The sequence below is a fragment of the Trichosurus vulpecula genome, chromosome 1, assembly GCF_011100635.1.
Source record: "Trichosurus vulpecula isolate mTriVul1 chromosome 1, mTriVul1.pri, whole genome shotgun sequence".
Classification (NCBI taxonomy): Eukaryota; Metazoa; Chordata; class Mammalia; order Diprotodontia; family Phalangeridae; genus Trichosurus; species Trichosurus vulpecula.
Genome location: NC_050573.1, coordinates 522,107,722 through 522,126,342, shown reverse-complemented (window position 1 = coordinate 522,126,342; position 18,621 = coordinate 522,107,722). Strand labels below are relative to the sequence as shown.

The 18,621-nt window shown below is 35.6% G+C and overlaps 1 protein-coding gene across 2 annotated transcripts in view; it reads left to right on the top strand.

The window, feature by feature from the left end:
• Positions 1-18,621, top strand: part of USP22 (ubiquitin specific peptidase 22) — a 241,657-nt gene that overhangs the window by 140,034 nt on the left and 83,002 nt on the right. The window contains exons 3-5 of one of the 2 annotated variants that reach the window (XM_036741152.1): positions 6,044-6,157; positions 6,719-6,763; positions 11,881-11,982. In XM_036741152.1, the coding sequence (XP_036597047.1) occupies positions 6,044-6,157; positions 6,719-6,763; positions 11,881-11,982 (261 nt within the window). The remainder of the gene's footprint in view (positions 1-6,043; positions 6,158-6,718; positions 6,764-11,880; positions 11,983-18,621) is intronic. The other variant, XM_036741153.1, reaches the window with a different exon arrangement.

Genomic DNA, 18,621 nt, shown 5'->3' with positions numbered 1-18,621 from the left:
CCTAGCGAGAAAGAATGCCTAACTGAAACCATAACTTGTGAATTCTGTTCATTGCAAGAAAGGCGTTCCAAAATTGCCAGAACTGTTTATTATGACACGAAAATAATCTCTTTACCATACTGTAAGGAACATTGGGCTAGGAGCTGAACCCTCAGTTCTTTCACAGGTGCCAGCAGCCATCTCAGTTTTATTATCTGTCAAGTGAGGGAGTGGTTTTTATTAAACCTTGATGTTTGTTGAAACCACCCCTTGTAATGCCATTAATTCCATAGTACCAGCCTTATAAATGGCTGATGGGCCAAATAATAGGCCTTACTGATGTTGTACTAGGGTTATTATTATAGTTTAACATTCATGCAACAGGGTTTGTTGGGACACCTTTACGTTGGTATATTCCTATATTGCATAATGCTTTCAGCCTAATTTTTAAAAATCCTTTTCAATCCTCTCATTCTAGCAAAAATTTCCTACAGAAAATATTTGTATTCTACTGTGTTTTAGCCCTTACATTTCTGTACAGTTCTTCTTTTATATTATAAAGATTATTCCTTGCTCACTTAATCACACTTCAGACTGTAGATGTGTAAGTAATGTTTCTATACTCTTGTGGATTTATGCTTAAGTTCAATCAAGAAAAACTTTGTTGAGGATAAAATGCAGCATGCAAATATATTCTGGTTGATAATTTGAGTTTGAAAAGTTAATCTTGATTGTTTACTTTGTATCCAGAAAACAATTTGATACATAGAAGCCCTGCTTTGTCATACCAGAGAATGTATTCTTCATTCTGAAAGTCATTGATAGCTTTAAAAGTTTATCTATGGGGCAGCTAGGTGGTGCAGTGAGTAGAGCACCGGCCCTGGAGTCAGGAGGACCTGAGTTCAAATTTGGGCTCAGATGCTTGACATACTAATTACTACCTGTGTGACCTTGGGCGAGTCACTTAACCCCAATTGCCCTGCCTTCCCTCCTGCAAAAAAAAAAAAAAGTTTATCTATGTCTTACTATTAAAAGATGCTGCTGGGCCTCCTTTCTGTTTTGTGCACAGGCACCTGGTTTGGACCAGGTTTTGTCTTGGCAAGCCTGGTCTCTTGAGTTCTCACACTCTTTAACTCCTTTAACCCTTTCAATCTTTTGCCCCAGGGACAGTTTTACTTATAGCTTATGTGTTGTGGCCCACTTCCAGGATTTCTCCAAAAAGGAATAAAAAAGTATTCTATATGCAATATGAATCTGGTATGAGATAATTTATTATGAGGTAATTTACTCCTATGCACAAAATAAATGCCAAAGATATAAAACTTTGCAGCACACATCAACTGAAGAATTTAAAGCAGCGTTCAGTAACTTAATTTAACTCTTATTTGCTGGGAAACTGATACTTCAGCCTCATTAGAACATTATGCAGTTTGCAGGACTGATAATTAGGCATTTTACATTTCACTTCTGCTCTGTCCAAATAACTCCTGCTTACATGTCCTCTAGATTTAAGGGAGCTGAGGGGGAGGCTTGGGACAGTTCTGTTGTTGATGGCCATCCTTTCCAAAGGTAGTTGCTAGGGATTCCTCCTGCTATGATTGTGATCTGACCTAATGGGACTTCTAGAATTCCTCTAAGACCAGACACATCTATATCAGGATAGATACTCGTTGACATAAGATCTGGAAAGAACAAAGGGAATGAGGCAAAGGGCCGGGGTTCCCGGACAGAATCATCTCATTGAGTCCCCCTATTCTAGCTGTCACATGGGCATGGTTGTCATGATGCTGGGGTGGGGACAAAGGCCAGCCCTTCTCCAACCCTTCATTTATCTTTTATCAACATGTTTCACGAGATAACATCTCCGCTTTATCCTGTAGCCTGAGCATGGCACTGACCTATCATGTTGATAGGGCAGCATAAAAGCATGGCATCTGATGTGGTATCTGCCCCTACTCCTCCTTCTCTCTTTCTGGGCTACCTCACTCTAACCTTTTCTCACTTTGACACATTAAGAATGAAGGGGGACATTCCTAGAAGTGACCCAGGCACAGTCAAAACATGCTGCTACATCTTAGTCTTTTATAAGGCTAACTTTGATGTGAGAGGGAAACACTCCTACTACTTGTCACTGTATAACTTCTAGGTCCCACCAGTCTCCCATTTCTACAAGTCAGTCACAGTGGTACCATTAACCCTTTAAAAAATTTTTTTTTTATTTTCCCCCGGTTACATTTAACAACAATTTTTAACACTTTTTTTTTTTGAATTCCAAATTTTCTCTCTTCCTCCCTGAGATGGTAAGCAGTTTTGATATGGGTTATACATGTTCAATCATGCAAAACATATTGCCATATTAGTTATGTTGTTTTCACAACACAGGCCCAAAGGGGAAAAAAACCCACAAAAATACAGAAAGTGAAAAATAGTATGCTTCAATCTGCACTCAGATACCATCAGTTCCCTCTCTCTGGAAGTGGATAGCATTTTTTCATCATGAGTCCTTTGGAATTGTCTTGGATCATTGTATTGCAGAGAATAGCTAAGTTATTCACAGTTGATCATTGTACAGCATTGTTACTGTGATACCATTACCTCTTAATCATAACAACATTTACTCAATAGAAAAAACAGGAATAATCAATGTCACAAATGTCACAGTACTCCACTCGTAAACTTGGGGCGTGCTCTCCCACCATTGTACACAGTGCCTGTGGGTAAGAGAAGTAAAGTGGACAGACTAGAAGTGACTCGAAAGGAGTAGGGGAAAATGCATGTACCTGGGGCAACTCGTGACTGGACCAAAGGCCTGGAAGTTAGTGGGGGGTTTTGGAAAATAATCCGTGTCATACATCATCTGCTCTTTTTCTGAGTCTCTCTCCTCTCATTCAAGACAAAACCACTTTCTATTCTCATGTTGTGGGAACAGTACTAAGCTCTTTGAGTAAAGAGCAGCATTACATTCTTACATGGAAACAGTAGCCCTAAGCCAAGGCTATATTGGTGTCCAAGCTTGCCCCCCTTGGCCAGCTGCAGAAGCAGTGTTAAGCAGTTTCAGTGACAAGTACTTCCCTTAAACTGGGAAACATCAAAGTTACTCAGATTTGCTTTCTGGGCTCTGAGGACCTTTCTCCTTCGTAAGCCACAAATGGCAATGCAGCTGAGACCTCAGAGATTTCCTGACTCTAGGGCTGTAGATGCCTCTAAAGAATACTGCAGATAGGCTCAGCCAGCTCTTCACACAGCTCTTCTCCTTTTTCCAGTCATCTCCTAGGAGCTACCTTCCCCAGTCAAAATCTATATCAGATCAACTTTAGCGATTGCCAGTCCTTAGCCCTCAATCTGGGGGAAAGCATTAAAGAGCAATACAGAGAAACTCAGGTAACTTTTCCCACAGCAAGATTCTCATTTTTCTAACGAGCTTCCTGCAGCTACAGACTCTGCCTTACTTCAGTCAGCTCTTTTAACAGATGCAGTCAAAGGCAGCTGCTTTTATCTTTTGATTCTCCTCTGTTCTGCTTCTATCTAGGTGTTATGTCTTCTCTTCTCATTCTTCCCATTTCTGACTTCTTTATCATGTTATCTCATCTACCTAAAATCAGATCCTTCTTCTGAGCAGTGCCTATCTCTAACTCAGGTTTAGGAACCCCAGATCCAGTCTGTATATATGACACATACAGACCGCATATGGTTATTATCCCCATCTCTCCCCCACTGGAGCTTTGGCTTCTGCTCCTGGGACACTGGACTCTGATAGGTCAGCTTTCGCCTTAATTTGCCTGGAACCATAAGTCCACACCATTCTCCAGTCAATTTTATACCATCCCAAACTCCTTCATTCTGTTTTTTTCCCCAATTCTTTTAATGTATTATCCCCTGTTAGAGTGTAAGCTTCTTGTGGGTAGGGACTGTCTTGTTTACATTTCTAATAATGTGCCTGCCACTCCTTAACAGACTTTATCTATGAACAGTTTTCCCAAAGTCTTCAAATAGTCCTTCAAAACCCTGAAAACATTCATATGTAAATAAACTGGTGGAGAGGAATGTGATTCAGCCATCCCTGTTTTATCAGCTGTTTTGCTTCTGAGCTGCTTTAAAACAGGTCCTCTTGATATGTTTATCTGAAGGACTGTTTCCTCTCAATTCCTCAAAACTGTCTCTCAAGTTGCTTTTCTCAGTGTCATTTTTAGCCCCTTTCAACATGAACATGTCCCAGTATGAAAGTGGCAGCACTGTACCTTGAAGCTTCTTCGGCTGGAAAGAAGTTAGAAAAAGTTTATCACAGAATATTAGTGTGTTTTTGCTTCAAACCAGATAGCATTTTTCTTTGTTTCTGACCAACAAATTCATTATTTGACTTCTTTTTGATAAAGTGATAAATACACAATCTTAGGCGATATAATCCTTGTTTTTTATTCGTATGCTTCATGAGATGGAAAATCTCCATTTTATCCTTTTAAAAAATCAACAGATATTTAGGAAACACTTGACAGAGCTTTCAGAAGTGAAATGCTTGCCTTACTTATGTGGTAAACTCTTTCCATTGGAAGGAAGTCTTCAGTTAGAGACGAGATTATCATTATTGGGGATGTATTGTAGGAAGGATTTCTTTTCAGGCAGGCCTAGATTCAAAGGGGTGACCTCTGTTCTATCTCTGATTATTGTCTCTGACACAGAAAGAAGTATGGGGGTGAAGGAGGGTTTCTTTCTTGAAGGGGCAGACTCTATACTTGGGCAGACAACATACAAGAACAATATATATTGTACAATTAAGAACAGAATTATGTAGTGCTGTAGGAATTCAGTATAGTGGAGACCTATTCATTTTTATAGCAGCAATACGAATTTGGTGAAATGATGATGTCTGCCTTTATAGAAAATATAGTCTTTTAGCTTGATTCTAACATGATTATTTTTTCTAGATTTTTTTATTTTTGTTTTAGACAATATATGTTTGATGGGAACATTCCTGGCTAATGGCTTAAGGCTTCATTATTGTTATATTTTGGCTGGGTCTGTGATTTCGTTAATACAAGGAACCTCAAATTTTTCTGTAGCTTATAATCTTATGGAATTGCCTGGGGCATTTGAGACTTCTGACTTACCCAGGGTCACACAGCCAGTATCTATTAAAAGTGGGACTAGACCCCACTGGACTGTGAGGCTCTCATTCTATCTACTCCTCCTCTCCATTTGAAATGTTCCATACACTAATTACAAGTTTTGCTTTTGAAGAAAATAAAATAGTATTTTAAACATTTGGAAATTTTGTGATTGTTGTCAGTCTAAAGCAACTCAATTTAAACTAAATTTAGTATGCATCAAATGAAGAATATATAAGGGATCTCAAAGGCCAGTTCAGTAGTACTTTACTCTTAACATTATTTTGAGCTCAAAACAGTTTGCTTACATCATTTATCTTTTCAATATTTCCTGTAAAGTAAATGTACCTGTACTTGAGGAAGCTAAGATAGGGAGGTCTCAGCACTGACCCCAAAGGTTACCTGGTCAGTAATAAAGCCATACTAGATACCAAATTTGATTTTCCAAAGCCAGCTAGATGGCTTCAATTTAAAATATTTTTTCTTAAAGTCAGAGTATGTACAAATAGACATTATATTCTTGGACTGTTCTGTACTAATGAGAGTCCCAAGAAAATATTAATGGATTCAATGCAAATCAGTTAACCATGAGTATCTGTATTCACTATTGCTGTTAATGATAGGTCATGTTTTAAATACCATTTTCTTGTTAAAGTAAAAAGCACCAGGTTCCCAAGAATTTGGCATTTGTAAGATTGGCTTACTGGAATTGGCAAGAAGCCAGAGAATGACAAAGAAATAAATTAAATTACCCTCACATGCATGGGTACCTGTATTGAAATGGAATAAAAATATTCTAGTAGGAGGTTTCTATGACTTAAGGTTTAGAAAACACTTAAAGTAAATGTCAAATATATAAACTTGCAGGCCTGTGAAATGCTAAAGACCATGTTATCTTTCAATTCCTAACTAAATTTTGTGTCTTTCTCTTCCCCCTCCCCTTCCCTCTCTTCTCATTGCAGCCATAGACCTTTTGTATGGGGGTATATACTGCTTTATGTGTCAGGATTACATATACGACAAAGACATGGAACAAATTGCCAAAGAAGAACAACGGAAAGCTTGGAAATTACAAGGTTTGGTTTTCCTTAAGTATCTGCCTAATTTATTGATTAATCATTCTAGTCCCTCACATCTGTCATTGGCAAAAACCAGTAAGGGGAAGAGAGAAGTCTCCAGACACAGTGGTGAAAGTTGGGGGATGGGTAGCGTTGCTTTCTAGGAAGTTAGACTGTTTGCTTAAAATATGCACTGCTCAAAATTGTAGCAATACTGCTTTTAAAAAATTAGATAAGTGTCTTGATTAAGCTAAAATTATGTCACCAAAGTGAATTTTTTATCAGGTAGAGAATGTAATGATCTACCTAGTAGCTCTTTCAGAACTAAGCCTTAGGTAATGAGTCTGTTCCCCTCATGTGAAATGCCTTCTTTACATGTGTCTTGATTTTTTTTTAATCTGTTGTGCCTACACACATACATACATACACAGAGATTACTCACTTGCTGTCGCTTTCCTTTTCTTTATACACAAACCATGTCTATATTATGTATTTGTAGAGTTATATTTACACACAAAAATATCTATGCACACATTTGTTTTATTATTCAGTTTGCTTTCCCTAATTTTTCTTTTTTAGCCTTCACCCCAACAGTGGTTTCTCACTACCAGTGTACAATGACAGGTAAGAGGCACGGGCTGATGACACACTTAACTAATGAGCGTCCCTTTGGGGAATTATCCTGCCATTTTTAGGCAAAAATGATAGTTAAGAAATCAACTTTAGAGTAGCGATTCATTGTCTTTTTTGCAAAAAGGGATTTTAGGAATACATACATAAATAATTATATGACAAATCCCTGTCATGATTGAGCTGCTCCAAAACAGTCCTTTTTAGGGAATATAAGATTGAAAACAGGTGCTATTACTGATGTTAAAGTATGTTTGGTTGGTTTTTTTGTTTTTTTTTTTAATGCTCTACAAAACTCATTTTGAGGTTTCAGTGATTGATTTTTGTTTTCCTTAAAAATTGAATTGCCACCTTTTGGTTGATATTCAGTGCTTCAGTAGAACAGATATTTTCTGAAAATTCACAAAATAGAAAACTTGAATAACTTTGGACTGGTGAATTACTATTTTGTCCAGTTCTTTAGTGAAATTGAATTGGTTACTGCCTTATGTAATTAATGTCATAGTTGGTAATACCAGTGCTGTTGCTAACTGTGAGAACACTGGCCAGTGATGACCAAGACTGATCAGCTGAAAACAAATGGCCATGTTTTCTGTCTTTCCTATGTGTTAGACCTTTTTTTTTGGCGGGGGGTGGGGGCGGTGGGGGTGAAATGTAGCAGGGGAGGAATGGAAGTCCCTAATAGGGTCCTCTTCTGAGACTTTTCTTTTTTTAATATACAGCTTCAAAGTAGAGTGGCACTCTGGGAATAGATCCAAAGATATTCTTATCGTTGCAAATAGACTTGCAAGTTTGAGACTGAGACATTAGCAAAACATCTTTACTTAAGAGCAGTTGTTCTTAAGAACTGGAATCTTTTTTACTGTGTCTTCCTGAGGTCTGTGTGAGGAATTGAAAACCACTTTTTATAGATAGTAAAAATCCTTTAGAGCCAAGAGTTTTCTTAGCAATCCTGAAGCTAGAACAAAGGAGAAGCTAGGTCAGTCCTCTGTCCACCAAGCTTGTGCTGCTTCCCCTTCTGTTGAGTGCCAGTGACAACAAACACATTTGCGTAGCATTTGTTTTCTTTAAATGTAGAAACTTGTTTAGTATTTTTTAAGTCTAGATTACCTACAAAAAAGACCATTTCCCATTTATGCTCTCTCACTATCCAAAGTTACTTTTCATTTTCTAATATCATAAGCACAGGAATGCCTACCAAATACTAGAAAACTCATGGTGGATTGAGGAAATCTAGGCTAACTTGAGTCTCTAATAAAGTCTCCAAACTAAGTCTCCAATAAAAAAAAAATTTATTTGCCTAGGACAGAATTTCATGCCTTACATTTAGTCTCTGCTCATTTTCTAAATGTTCCTGTTTTAAAAGTCATGGCCTAGGAGTTAACTACAACAGCAAAACAATGGCTCAGAATTAATTGCAGTGTCACACAATTGACTTTCATGTCTCCTTTACCAGGGAAAGCTTTCTGGTGACAATTTGGGGGAAAAACGAACGTCAAACTTTTAAGGAATCTGAAATCTATGCTAGTTAATCATCCAACTGTACTTCTCAGCAAATTTACTTTGTTTCCATGGGCAAAGCAGAAGTCAGCAGCCATTTTCAAGGGAACTGCTGCATTGAAAAACTTCTTTCAGTGCAGGTTGATGATTGTCTAATGAATAATCAACTGAGAATTAGGCTGCCTTTCTTCATTCTTCGAATAAAACTTTTTGCTATCAGTCACAGACCCAAGAACCACAGTCGCATCTTTCCTTTAGAGCAGGGGTTTAAGAACTGGGGTCTATGAACTTGTATTTCATTACAAACATAAACTGTATTTCAATATAATTGATTTCCTTTGTAATCTTACATGTTTTATTTTATGCATTTAAAGACATGTTCATAAGGAGTTGATAAGTTTCCCTATCTGTCAAAGGGATCCTTGACTTACAAAAAGGTTAAGAATACCTGCTCTAGAGGAATGGCATATGATACTCCTAAAAGCTATTGATAACTATAGGTTATTTTTATTTTTAGTCTTTCTTTGGAATAGCATGATTTGGTACCAAAGCAAAAAATGTTGAACAGGGCAGACATTGGGATTCAGGACATTAACTTTTAGTCACAGTCTGTTCTGTTACTTTTTGTGTAAAAAGGTTACCATAAATAAATTTCTTATGCTCATTTCCATATGCTCTTGTATCTATGCTCATCTGTGTTACTTCTGCCACTTCACAAGTAACAAATAGAATGTAACTATTAAAATTTGACTAACATTTAAGCTACAGAGTAACCACTCAATAAAATTACAAGTTAAATTTCCTTAGATGCTCTGAAATTTAAAGTGTTAAATTAAAAGCATCACAAAGCTATTAAATGGTTGTCACCTTTGAGAATGCATCAAGGAAGATGAGTCAAACAAGTATTTCTACTCTTCACACAAATTAGAATTGGTTAATTCAGATAACCAGCCTTTCATTCTCAGATTAAACTCTACATCAGATTCATAGGGAAATGGGACAAAGTCAGGGAGCAAAAGATGCAAACTTACAAAATAACATCTGTTTTTGTATTCCAAATTCCAAAGTGTAAATCATGTTTTGGTGCAGGCATGCTTACTCATGAAGTTGGACCAAGGGTTCTTTGCCCTGTGGTTAGCCTTGGTCTTGTCCCACTTAAAATTGCTCAACTCTCATTAAAAAATGTGTAGTTGGATACTCATGTACTATGGTTGCATGAATTTTTTTCGTTTAGAAGGTCATCTCACCTAAGTGCTAGTCTATGTTTGTAAGCGGTTGTTAGAGAAATTATTTTTGCCTTTATTTTGAGTCCCTTTTTCATCACGTTTGCTATTTGTATCTTAGCAAAATACGTTCAGTGTGACTGTTGGTGGAGATTATTGTTACTCGTGCTTTTTGTGATGAGGGGAGAAAAACAAATTTTTCAATCTTTATCCATGGAAGAATTCAAAATGATTTTTTTTTTGACATAACAGGTTGCTTCCCTCCCCCCCACCAAGGGCTTCTCTACTGTTTTAAGCTCTAAATGGATTTTTAAAAGCTGATGGCTTTAAGTGATGGAAAAGAACCTTGAAGGAAAAACCTTGTGCCTGTGTCACTTTGGGGTGTTCATCTTACTCTTTGTTTATTTTGGCATTAATACCATAAATTTTTAATTTTATGAAGCAAAATCCATGTCTTCCTTCATGATGTATAAAGCAGTTGTATGTTTTTCTCTGGTTTATATTCTACATGTGTATTCAGATATTTACGTTGATAATAACAGGATTCTTTTGGTTATTCTCATAGAACACATCAGTATATCTACGTTTTGGGACATTACTGAATGACCTTAGCTACCCAGTATGTTGTGGTTTACAAAAAAAAACACAACTAAATATAAAGTCAAGTTTAGCAACTGGTCCTTCTGACTCATCTCTTCAACATGGGTTAGTCAAGCAACTTGTTGGGAAAACTTAGCAAATTTGTATTGACTTCTGCAGGGGTTGTGACTGTTCCCCCTCAGTAATACTCTTTTCATGCTGTTTTATGCATGTAGAAACTAGTACAGGCAAAAATGAATCAGGTGTTTTGTGGAGGATAGTTGGGCAGGTGGAAGTGAAGAAAAAATTAGGACTGATAGTGAATTTTGATTATCCCTCATGCTTGGTATCAAAATATACTCAATTGATAATAGTAAAATAAAGCAAAAAGAGAAATATATTTTTGCAAGTATGTATGTTGGCAGATCATGAATATGGATAAATCTCATGCAAAACCTTTTGAGGGAATGGTGACGAGGTTGAGGGGAAGCAAGGTGGGTGTGACTCAGATTTTGGTTGGGTTAACTTGCTATTTCTGGCTATTTCTGAAAATGAAGATCAAAGACTTCTCCAAATTTAATTTGAACCATGCAGAATGCATGTAAGCCTTCAGCAATATTTTCTGCACCTTTTCTTTTCTTCTTGTGTGATTTATAATTTATTTCTTGCACCATAGTTTCAGTGATATGCATTTTGCTTACAATATACTGAACTCTAATTGACTTTAATCCTTAGTTTTGAAATAAATTGCCTGTCTCTTAATGCCAACATGCTTTTGTGACTCACTATCACTGCTGTTGCATAGCAATTCCTTTTTTTCCTGCATAGAATACTGCAGCAGCGCTCTTTAGTTGGTCAGCTCTCAGGTCTTCATTGTTGCTGTGGTTTTTCAGTTTCAAATTATAGTGGAAGCACAATTCTGTACGCATTAACCTATCACATTTGCTCTTTGCCCTTTTGGTTTTTGTTCTCTCTGACTTCAACAAGTTTCTATTCTTCCATTCCTCAGAAGAATGTTTATAATGTAATTGCAACTAAATCAGAACATATTGCTTTGTGTAAAAAATAAATAAAATTTTTAAATTTAGTGATTCTACAAAATGCATATCCTCAGAAAACACAGACTTTTTATTATATTCTAATGCATTCATCTACTGATGTGATGCTATAATCCTACAGTTGAACCATGTTGAAATTTTAGGCCAGCCTCCAGCATATAGACAGTTCACATTTCTGAATAAGATATATATTGAATTCACTTTTGTTTACTTTTTAGTTATTGTTAGTTTCATGTTGCATCTTTTATAGGATTCAGCTGTCCAGGAAATTTGGATCCATTTAAGCTTTTTCAAAAATATCCATCACTTTTAATCCTTTAGTGAAAAAGTATTAATCGAAACTGATTTATATTTCTACCATCTGTAAATGATCTTGAGAAATCTGTGTTGGTGTCATGATGTTTCTGAATCCCCCAAAAGTCTTGGTGATTCTTGACAAACAAGATCAGATTAGCATTGGTACTAGAATAGGTTTAATTTAGAATTTTTTTTCTTCCTGTATGTATGGATATGAACACTTCTTAGGAACTATTGGAAATTCTTTTTTTTTTAACTTCATCATTCCTCTTAATTAATGTCAAAGTCTGTTATTACCTTTATTGAATGTTTATGTTTTAAAAATGGGAGGGTGAAGCGAGACAAAAGACATAGAATAGAAGTTATAAATTCAACTTACCGGATATCTTTTATTTGAACACATCCTTGTTTAAACTTACCTAATGGTCCCCGAAACTCTCTCTTATCTTTCCAGGCATTGGAGAAAAGTATTCAACTTGGGAGCCAACCAAACGGGAGCTAGAACTGCTTCGACATAACCCGAAGCGGAGAAAAATAACCACAAATTGTACCATAGGTAAGTGAAGCGATAGTAACAACAGCACCCACAATGATTATAGTAGCTAGTGTCTATATGATGAGTGCTTTAAGATTTCCAAAGCCTTATGCAGATATTCTCATTTTATCCTCAAAACAATCCTGGAAAGTAGGTGTTGTTATCATGAGGAAACTCGTCTGGCGTCTAGTAAGTGTTTGAGGGCACAGTCACACTCAGGTCTTCTTACATCAGGCCCAGTACACTGTCATCTTCACCACCTTGCCACCTAGTTGCGAAGGTAGAGTGAATTGCCTTTCGTCTTCCAGTTATACCTTAAAATGTGTCTGGCATTTTGCCGGGTTTCACTCAGTCACTGTAAACATTGAGAAACGTGTTCCCTAACTCACTTGTTATTACACTCTCTTGTCCTCCTCCTCGGGAGGTACGTGTGTGTGTGTGTCTACATGTATGCGTACGAAAGAATCTGTCCTATGTGAGAACTCCCAGGATAGCAGACTCTTTGCTGCCCTAGAAAGCGAATCTCATCCTGTGTTAACCTGGTACATATGTACCTATGTTTGGAGGCTTTCAGAATAAATAAAGCACCTTCCCAGTGGACTTTCAGAATAGGTCCACCAATGTGGGAAAAAAATCTTCATGAATTCAAATGTAGAGAGAAGACAGTTCTTAATTACTGATTTGTTAGCAATGCTTTGTGTTCAAAATGAGATTGTTTTCATTTATCGGTCCCTCCTGTAATACTCAGGAATGCCCTCCTATAATAATACCCTACATTAACAGCTGGGTTCATTGCTAGTACACTAAAACATAAATAATACAAAAGATTTATATGTGAAATTAGGGATTAAGAATATTTTCTAGTAGTTAGAGTTGGCTAACATGTTGGAAGCATAAAGAGGTATTGAATGGAATGGTCTAATTACCGTTATTTAAGAAGGTATGTTTTGTGCATGAGACTAATTTTGATGATTTGGTGGATCCAGTGTTTCATTAATGAAGATATTCCCTCCACTGATACAGATTTTAACCTCTCATCATAGGAAATTCTTATCCATACCTTTCCATATATCATCCATAAAACATTCAACCAGTACTGTAAGAAACTTCTTTTTACTCATTTAGAATTGGGGGATCAGGGTGCCAGCATGCCATTACAGTCTCCCACCTGTTGTTTCATTATTGATACGCAACTGGTTCACCTTTGTTTCTTACAAAATTATCCTTACTAATGCTTTATTTTATTTTATTCTCTGAGCTTGTCATGATTGATCTCTTACAATCTGCTTACTCCCAGCACGTGTATTTCCATGGCTTCTTAGGTTATTTGTAATTTGTTTTTCTGAGATTATGGGTATCCCCTAATATCTCGTGATACAGCGTCTCTGGGAGATATATTGGTATTAAGGATTTGTCTTTTCTGGTGATTTGGGATCATCAAAAGCACTGTGTGACTTTTCCAATTGCAACACAACCCAATCCTCCTACTCCAACAGTGCAGAGTATAATTTTCGGATTTATGCATAATTACTCAGCAGAGGCAGGGAATATCATTGCACCAAAATTCAGAGATAGATACGTAGAATCCTGTTTCTGAATATAAGGAGTTGTTTTATTTCATTGTTCTCCTCTTCTACTTTTACCATGTGAAGGGATTATGATCAGATTCTTCAGAGATTTTTTTAAAATTCAGACTGTTAAAAGAGATAGTTTGAGTTTATGAAATTTTATTATGCACTACAAACGTAGAAAAATATTCACCCAACACAGGAAATCAGGAAAGTGACTGATCTTTTTTCATGGGCAGATATGCTTTAATAATTTCTCCTACTGAGCCCTTCAGCTGTCTATATGCCTGACTTTAAAAGGCGATGGGGAAAAAAATCAAAGCACACAAGGGATTTAATGTACTTTCAGCTATAGTTAAAGGAAAAAGATTTGCTTTCTTGTGTACATATTCACTGGATGTGTACAGTTAAGACCAAGAAAAATATACTTTTGTCCTTGAATCTTTTCTTTCATCCCCAGATACTGCTAAATATGTACCTACTTCAGAATCTTCCTATCATAATCCAAATACCAATTTATCTGCTTTGATTTTTGAATCAGCAAACAAGCTATCTACAGAATATATATCAGACTGTATTTTAATGCTACTGTCTAAAAATGAAAGGTTTTTAACTGACCAACAATAAACTGTACATTAGCAGTCATCTAAGAAGATAAATTATTCAGAGGACTGTTGTAGTCATAATTTCTACTGGTTTAATTGGCTATCTCTGAGCCTGAAATTTCTGCCAATAATTATGACATATGTCTGAGCAGCGTATTGCCCTATTACTCCTAAAAATCTTAGTCTGATAAATCTGCTGTCAATAAAGATCAGCTACACTTTTTTTTTGTAGAGCTAAGATAAACTGTCATATGAGCTTTCTTTCTTACCATCAACAATTTTTTTATTTCCTTTGGGAAAATGTATAGATTACTAGAGGTCTGGTTCTTGGTTTCAGATTGGCACAGCCGATGCCGCTGCTAACAACTAGGTGCATCAGGAAACCCTTTATCTTAGGGTTCTTTACTTGAGCTCAGCCTTAAATGTAGCCAGGGACTTGAAGGTGAAGGAAAAAAGATACAACATTCCATTCATGGAGACAGCCTGTGCAAAGGGTACCAAGGAAGGAGATGAGATGACTTGTATAGACACTATAGGCACTCGCCATGTCCAGCTGGAATTTTGTCCAAGGTCTCCTGATTCAGTCTATATTTTCTGCTCCCTCATAGAACCCCTTTCTTCCTTCAAGACTCAGTTCAATGACCATCTTGTACATGAAGCCTCTATTCTCCCCAGCTGCTAGTGCCCCTCCTTCTGCAAAGTATCTTGTATTTATTTTACATACATTTTCTATTTACCTCTGTATTTCCTTGATAGAATGTAAGCTCTTGGGGGACAGGAACTGTTTCACTTTTTATCTCTTGAATTTAGTACAGTAACTTAATAAATGTGTTTGATATACTATTAAAGGAATTGAATTAAATAAATTATGACATTCTCCCTATAAAGGACAAAAAGAGATTGCTTCTCAATGGAAGGTAGTTCCATAGAGTATTGTTGAAGAGTTATATAAAAGAGTTGGTTTTATTGTACACCCAAAGAAAATAAATAAAAAACATACTTTCAGGGACCCTTTTATCTATTATTGTCATTTTCATAATAAGTATTTTAAGACCAGTGTGAAAATAATTTAACTTGCACACCAGAATCTATTACAGAAGATAAAGAAAATCTGTTAATATTCCCCAAATTAAATCAATATTTACTTCAATACTTAGTGACCTTAACGTAAATGTAAGTATGAGAGGGGATAGTAAATACATTTGAAGGACCTGAATAGAAATTTAGAACAGTTAGATCTATGATTAGGGATTACTGAATGAGAATAGAAAAAAAATATGTGTTTACTACTACATAGCACTTTCATAAAAATCTACCTTATGACATTAAAGCATCACAAATAAATGTGGAAGAACAAAAATCCTTCATGATCTACAATGCAATAAAAATTGTATTCAGTAAAAGGCTATTGAAGAAAAAATTAAAAATTATTTGGAGACAGTTTTTAGGAATAAATCCTAAAGAATTGATGGGTCAGAGGACAAATCATAGAAAAGATAATTTTGTGAAAGGTAATGAAAACAATGTGAGAACATACCAAAATTTGAGGGTTGGCAGCCAAAACATTCCTCATAGAAACAAAAGGGAGAAAGAATAGATTAGTGAATAGAACATGCAATAAAAATACTAGAAAATTCACAATTTTAAAACCCAGTAAATGCTAATCAAGAAATTCTGAAAATCGAAAAAGAAATTAACAAGATAGAATATAAAAATTTTAGCCCATTGAATTAATAAGTAAAAGAACGGGATGGGGTTTTTTAAACCAGTAATATGGAGCGATGTGTCATTTAGTTTTTTTTTTTTTTTAAAGAAAGCAGTAAACCAAATTACATTTATCAAAATGGAAAAGGAGAATTTACAGCATATGAAGAATTAAGAAAAGTATTACGAACTCATTTGTCTAACTCTGTGCTGATAAAACTGATGCCTTAAATCTCAGAAGTTGAACTAGACATAAATGAACTTCCAAAGGAACGAACCCTGGAATTGGTTGTGTGTATAAGCTGATTCTATGCAACATTCAAAGATAATTCCAAAGTTATACTTAACTATTCACAAAAACAGGAAAAGTTAGGATTCTACCAAATTCTCTCTGCAATACAAATATGGCTTTGATACCTAGAACAGGGAGAGTATAAAAAGAAAACTGCAGACCAATATCCCTAATGAATATTCAGGAACAATTTTAAAATACAACACTAAGAAAGAAGCAGTAACAACATATTCAAAAAGATTGTTCATTATGACTAGGTTGGATTTATTCCAGGAATGAAAGGTTGACATGGTATTACAAAAGGTGTACAAGAAATAGACCATTTCAGTAAAACAATTAAAATCATATGATTGTATTAATAGATGCAGAAAAAGCTTTGACAAAATACAACACTCATTTCTATCATAAAAGCTCTAGCAAATATAGGCATAAATGGGCCTTTACTTATTGGTAAGTAGTATCTATCTAAAATGAAGAGTAAGCATTCAGTGAAGTGGGGTACACAAGAGGCCATGCCATTAAGCAAGGATGACCATTAACATTGCTAGTTTTTGACATAGTGCTAGAAAGGCTAACTATATAGCAATAAGAAGAAAAAAGAAATTGTGGTATTAAGCATAGACAAAGAGGAACAAAATTAATGTCTTTGGCAGATGATATATATAGTTGTTTACTTAGTGAATCCTAGAGAGTCAACTAAAAAGTTAATGAAACAAAATCTCTAGAAAAGTTGCAGGATATGAATTAAATCCATATAAATCATTAACATTTCTTTTTATTACCAACAGAACCCAATAGGAAGAGACAGAGAAATTCCATTCAAAATAACTAAATATAGAAAATACTTGGGATAAAACTACCTGCCAAGTCACACATAGTAACTATATGAATATGGGTGCAAAACATTTTACAGAAATAAAGGTAAAACTAAATAATCAGAGAAATATCAATTGCTCATGAGTAGGCCATGCTAATATAAAAATGGTAATACTGTTTAAATTAATATCCTTGATCAGTATAATACCAATCGGACCATCAAAGAATAACTTCATAGAACTAGGAGACATAATGAAAAGAAAGGGGAGCTTAATAGCATCAGAATTATATACTACAAAGTGGTTATCATCCAAACAATTTGGTACTGGTTTAAAACAGAGAAGTCAATCATTGGGACAGATTAGTTAAATAATGTACCTAAGCAAATTAATCTAGTGGCACAGGATTTAGTAAAGATCTCATTTACTGGGATAAGGACTCGCTATTCTACAAAAACTGCTGGGAAACTGGAAAGCAATCAGGTCAAAATTAAGATATGTGCCAAATGCATGATTTTAACCGTATAATAAACAAATTAGAGGGGCAAAGAGGAAATTACCTTTCAAATTTGTGGCTAAGTAGAAGAATTCCTGACCAAACATGGGATAGAGAGAATCACAGAAGATAAAGTGAACAATTTTGGCTTCCTAAATGTAAAAAATTTTATACAAACAAAACCAAAGCAGCTAAAATTACAAGAGAAACAATTAGCAGGGGGAGTCTTTGCAGCACATTTCTAAGATATGTAAGGAAATCACTGAGATTTAAAAGAATAAGAGCTATTCCCCATTTGATAAATTGTCATAGAATATTAACAGACAATTCTCAAGGAACAAATCCAATCTTTCAGTAGCTATATGGAAAAAATGCTCTGTTACTAATAGAAAAGTGCATATTAAACAATTCAGAGGTTCCATCTCACACCTATCAAATGGGCAAAGTTGCCAAAAAGGGAGGGGCTGTGGAAAAATAGATATTTATATTAACGCACCATTGATTGAAATGGAATTAATGTCCAGTCATTTTGGTAATCAGTTTGGAACTATGCCCAAAAGGCACTAAACTGTACATTAGGAATGGTGCATTCCACTACTAGATCTGTGCTCCAAAGGGGTCAAAAGAAAGAGGAAAAGGACCCCAATATATTAGGATGGCTGAACAAATTATGGTATATGAATGTAAATGGAATGTTATTGTGCTGTAAGAAACTACCAAAAGGAATGGTTTCAGAGAAACCTGCAAAGACATTATATATAAATTGATGAAAAGTGAAGTGACTGCAACCAGGAGAAAAATTTATATGCTAGCAACAACATTATAAAGATAATAGAGAAACCTGGAAAGACATTATAAACTGATACGGAGTCAAGTGAGTAGGACCAGGAGAAAAATGTTCATGCTAGCAATACTGTAAAGATAGACTTTGCAAGGATTCTGCAGTGACCAATTAGGAATACGCAGGATTGATGATGAGACATTCTGGTCATCTTCAGACCGCAAAATGGAGACAGAATAAGACATACATTTTTAGTCAGTATGGGGATTTGTTTAACTTAGCCCCGCATGCTCGTTAAAAGAGTTTTGTTTTTCTGTTTTTAGGGTTATAAGACAAATTTTTCTTAGTTGAAAAAATTAAATTAAAACATCGGAAACATGGTTCTGGAATAAGATAAAA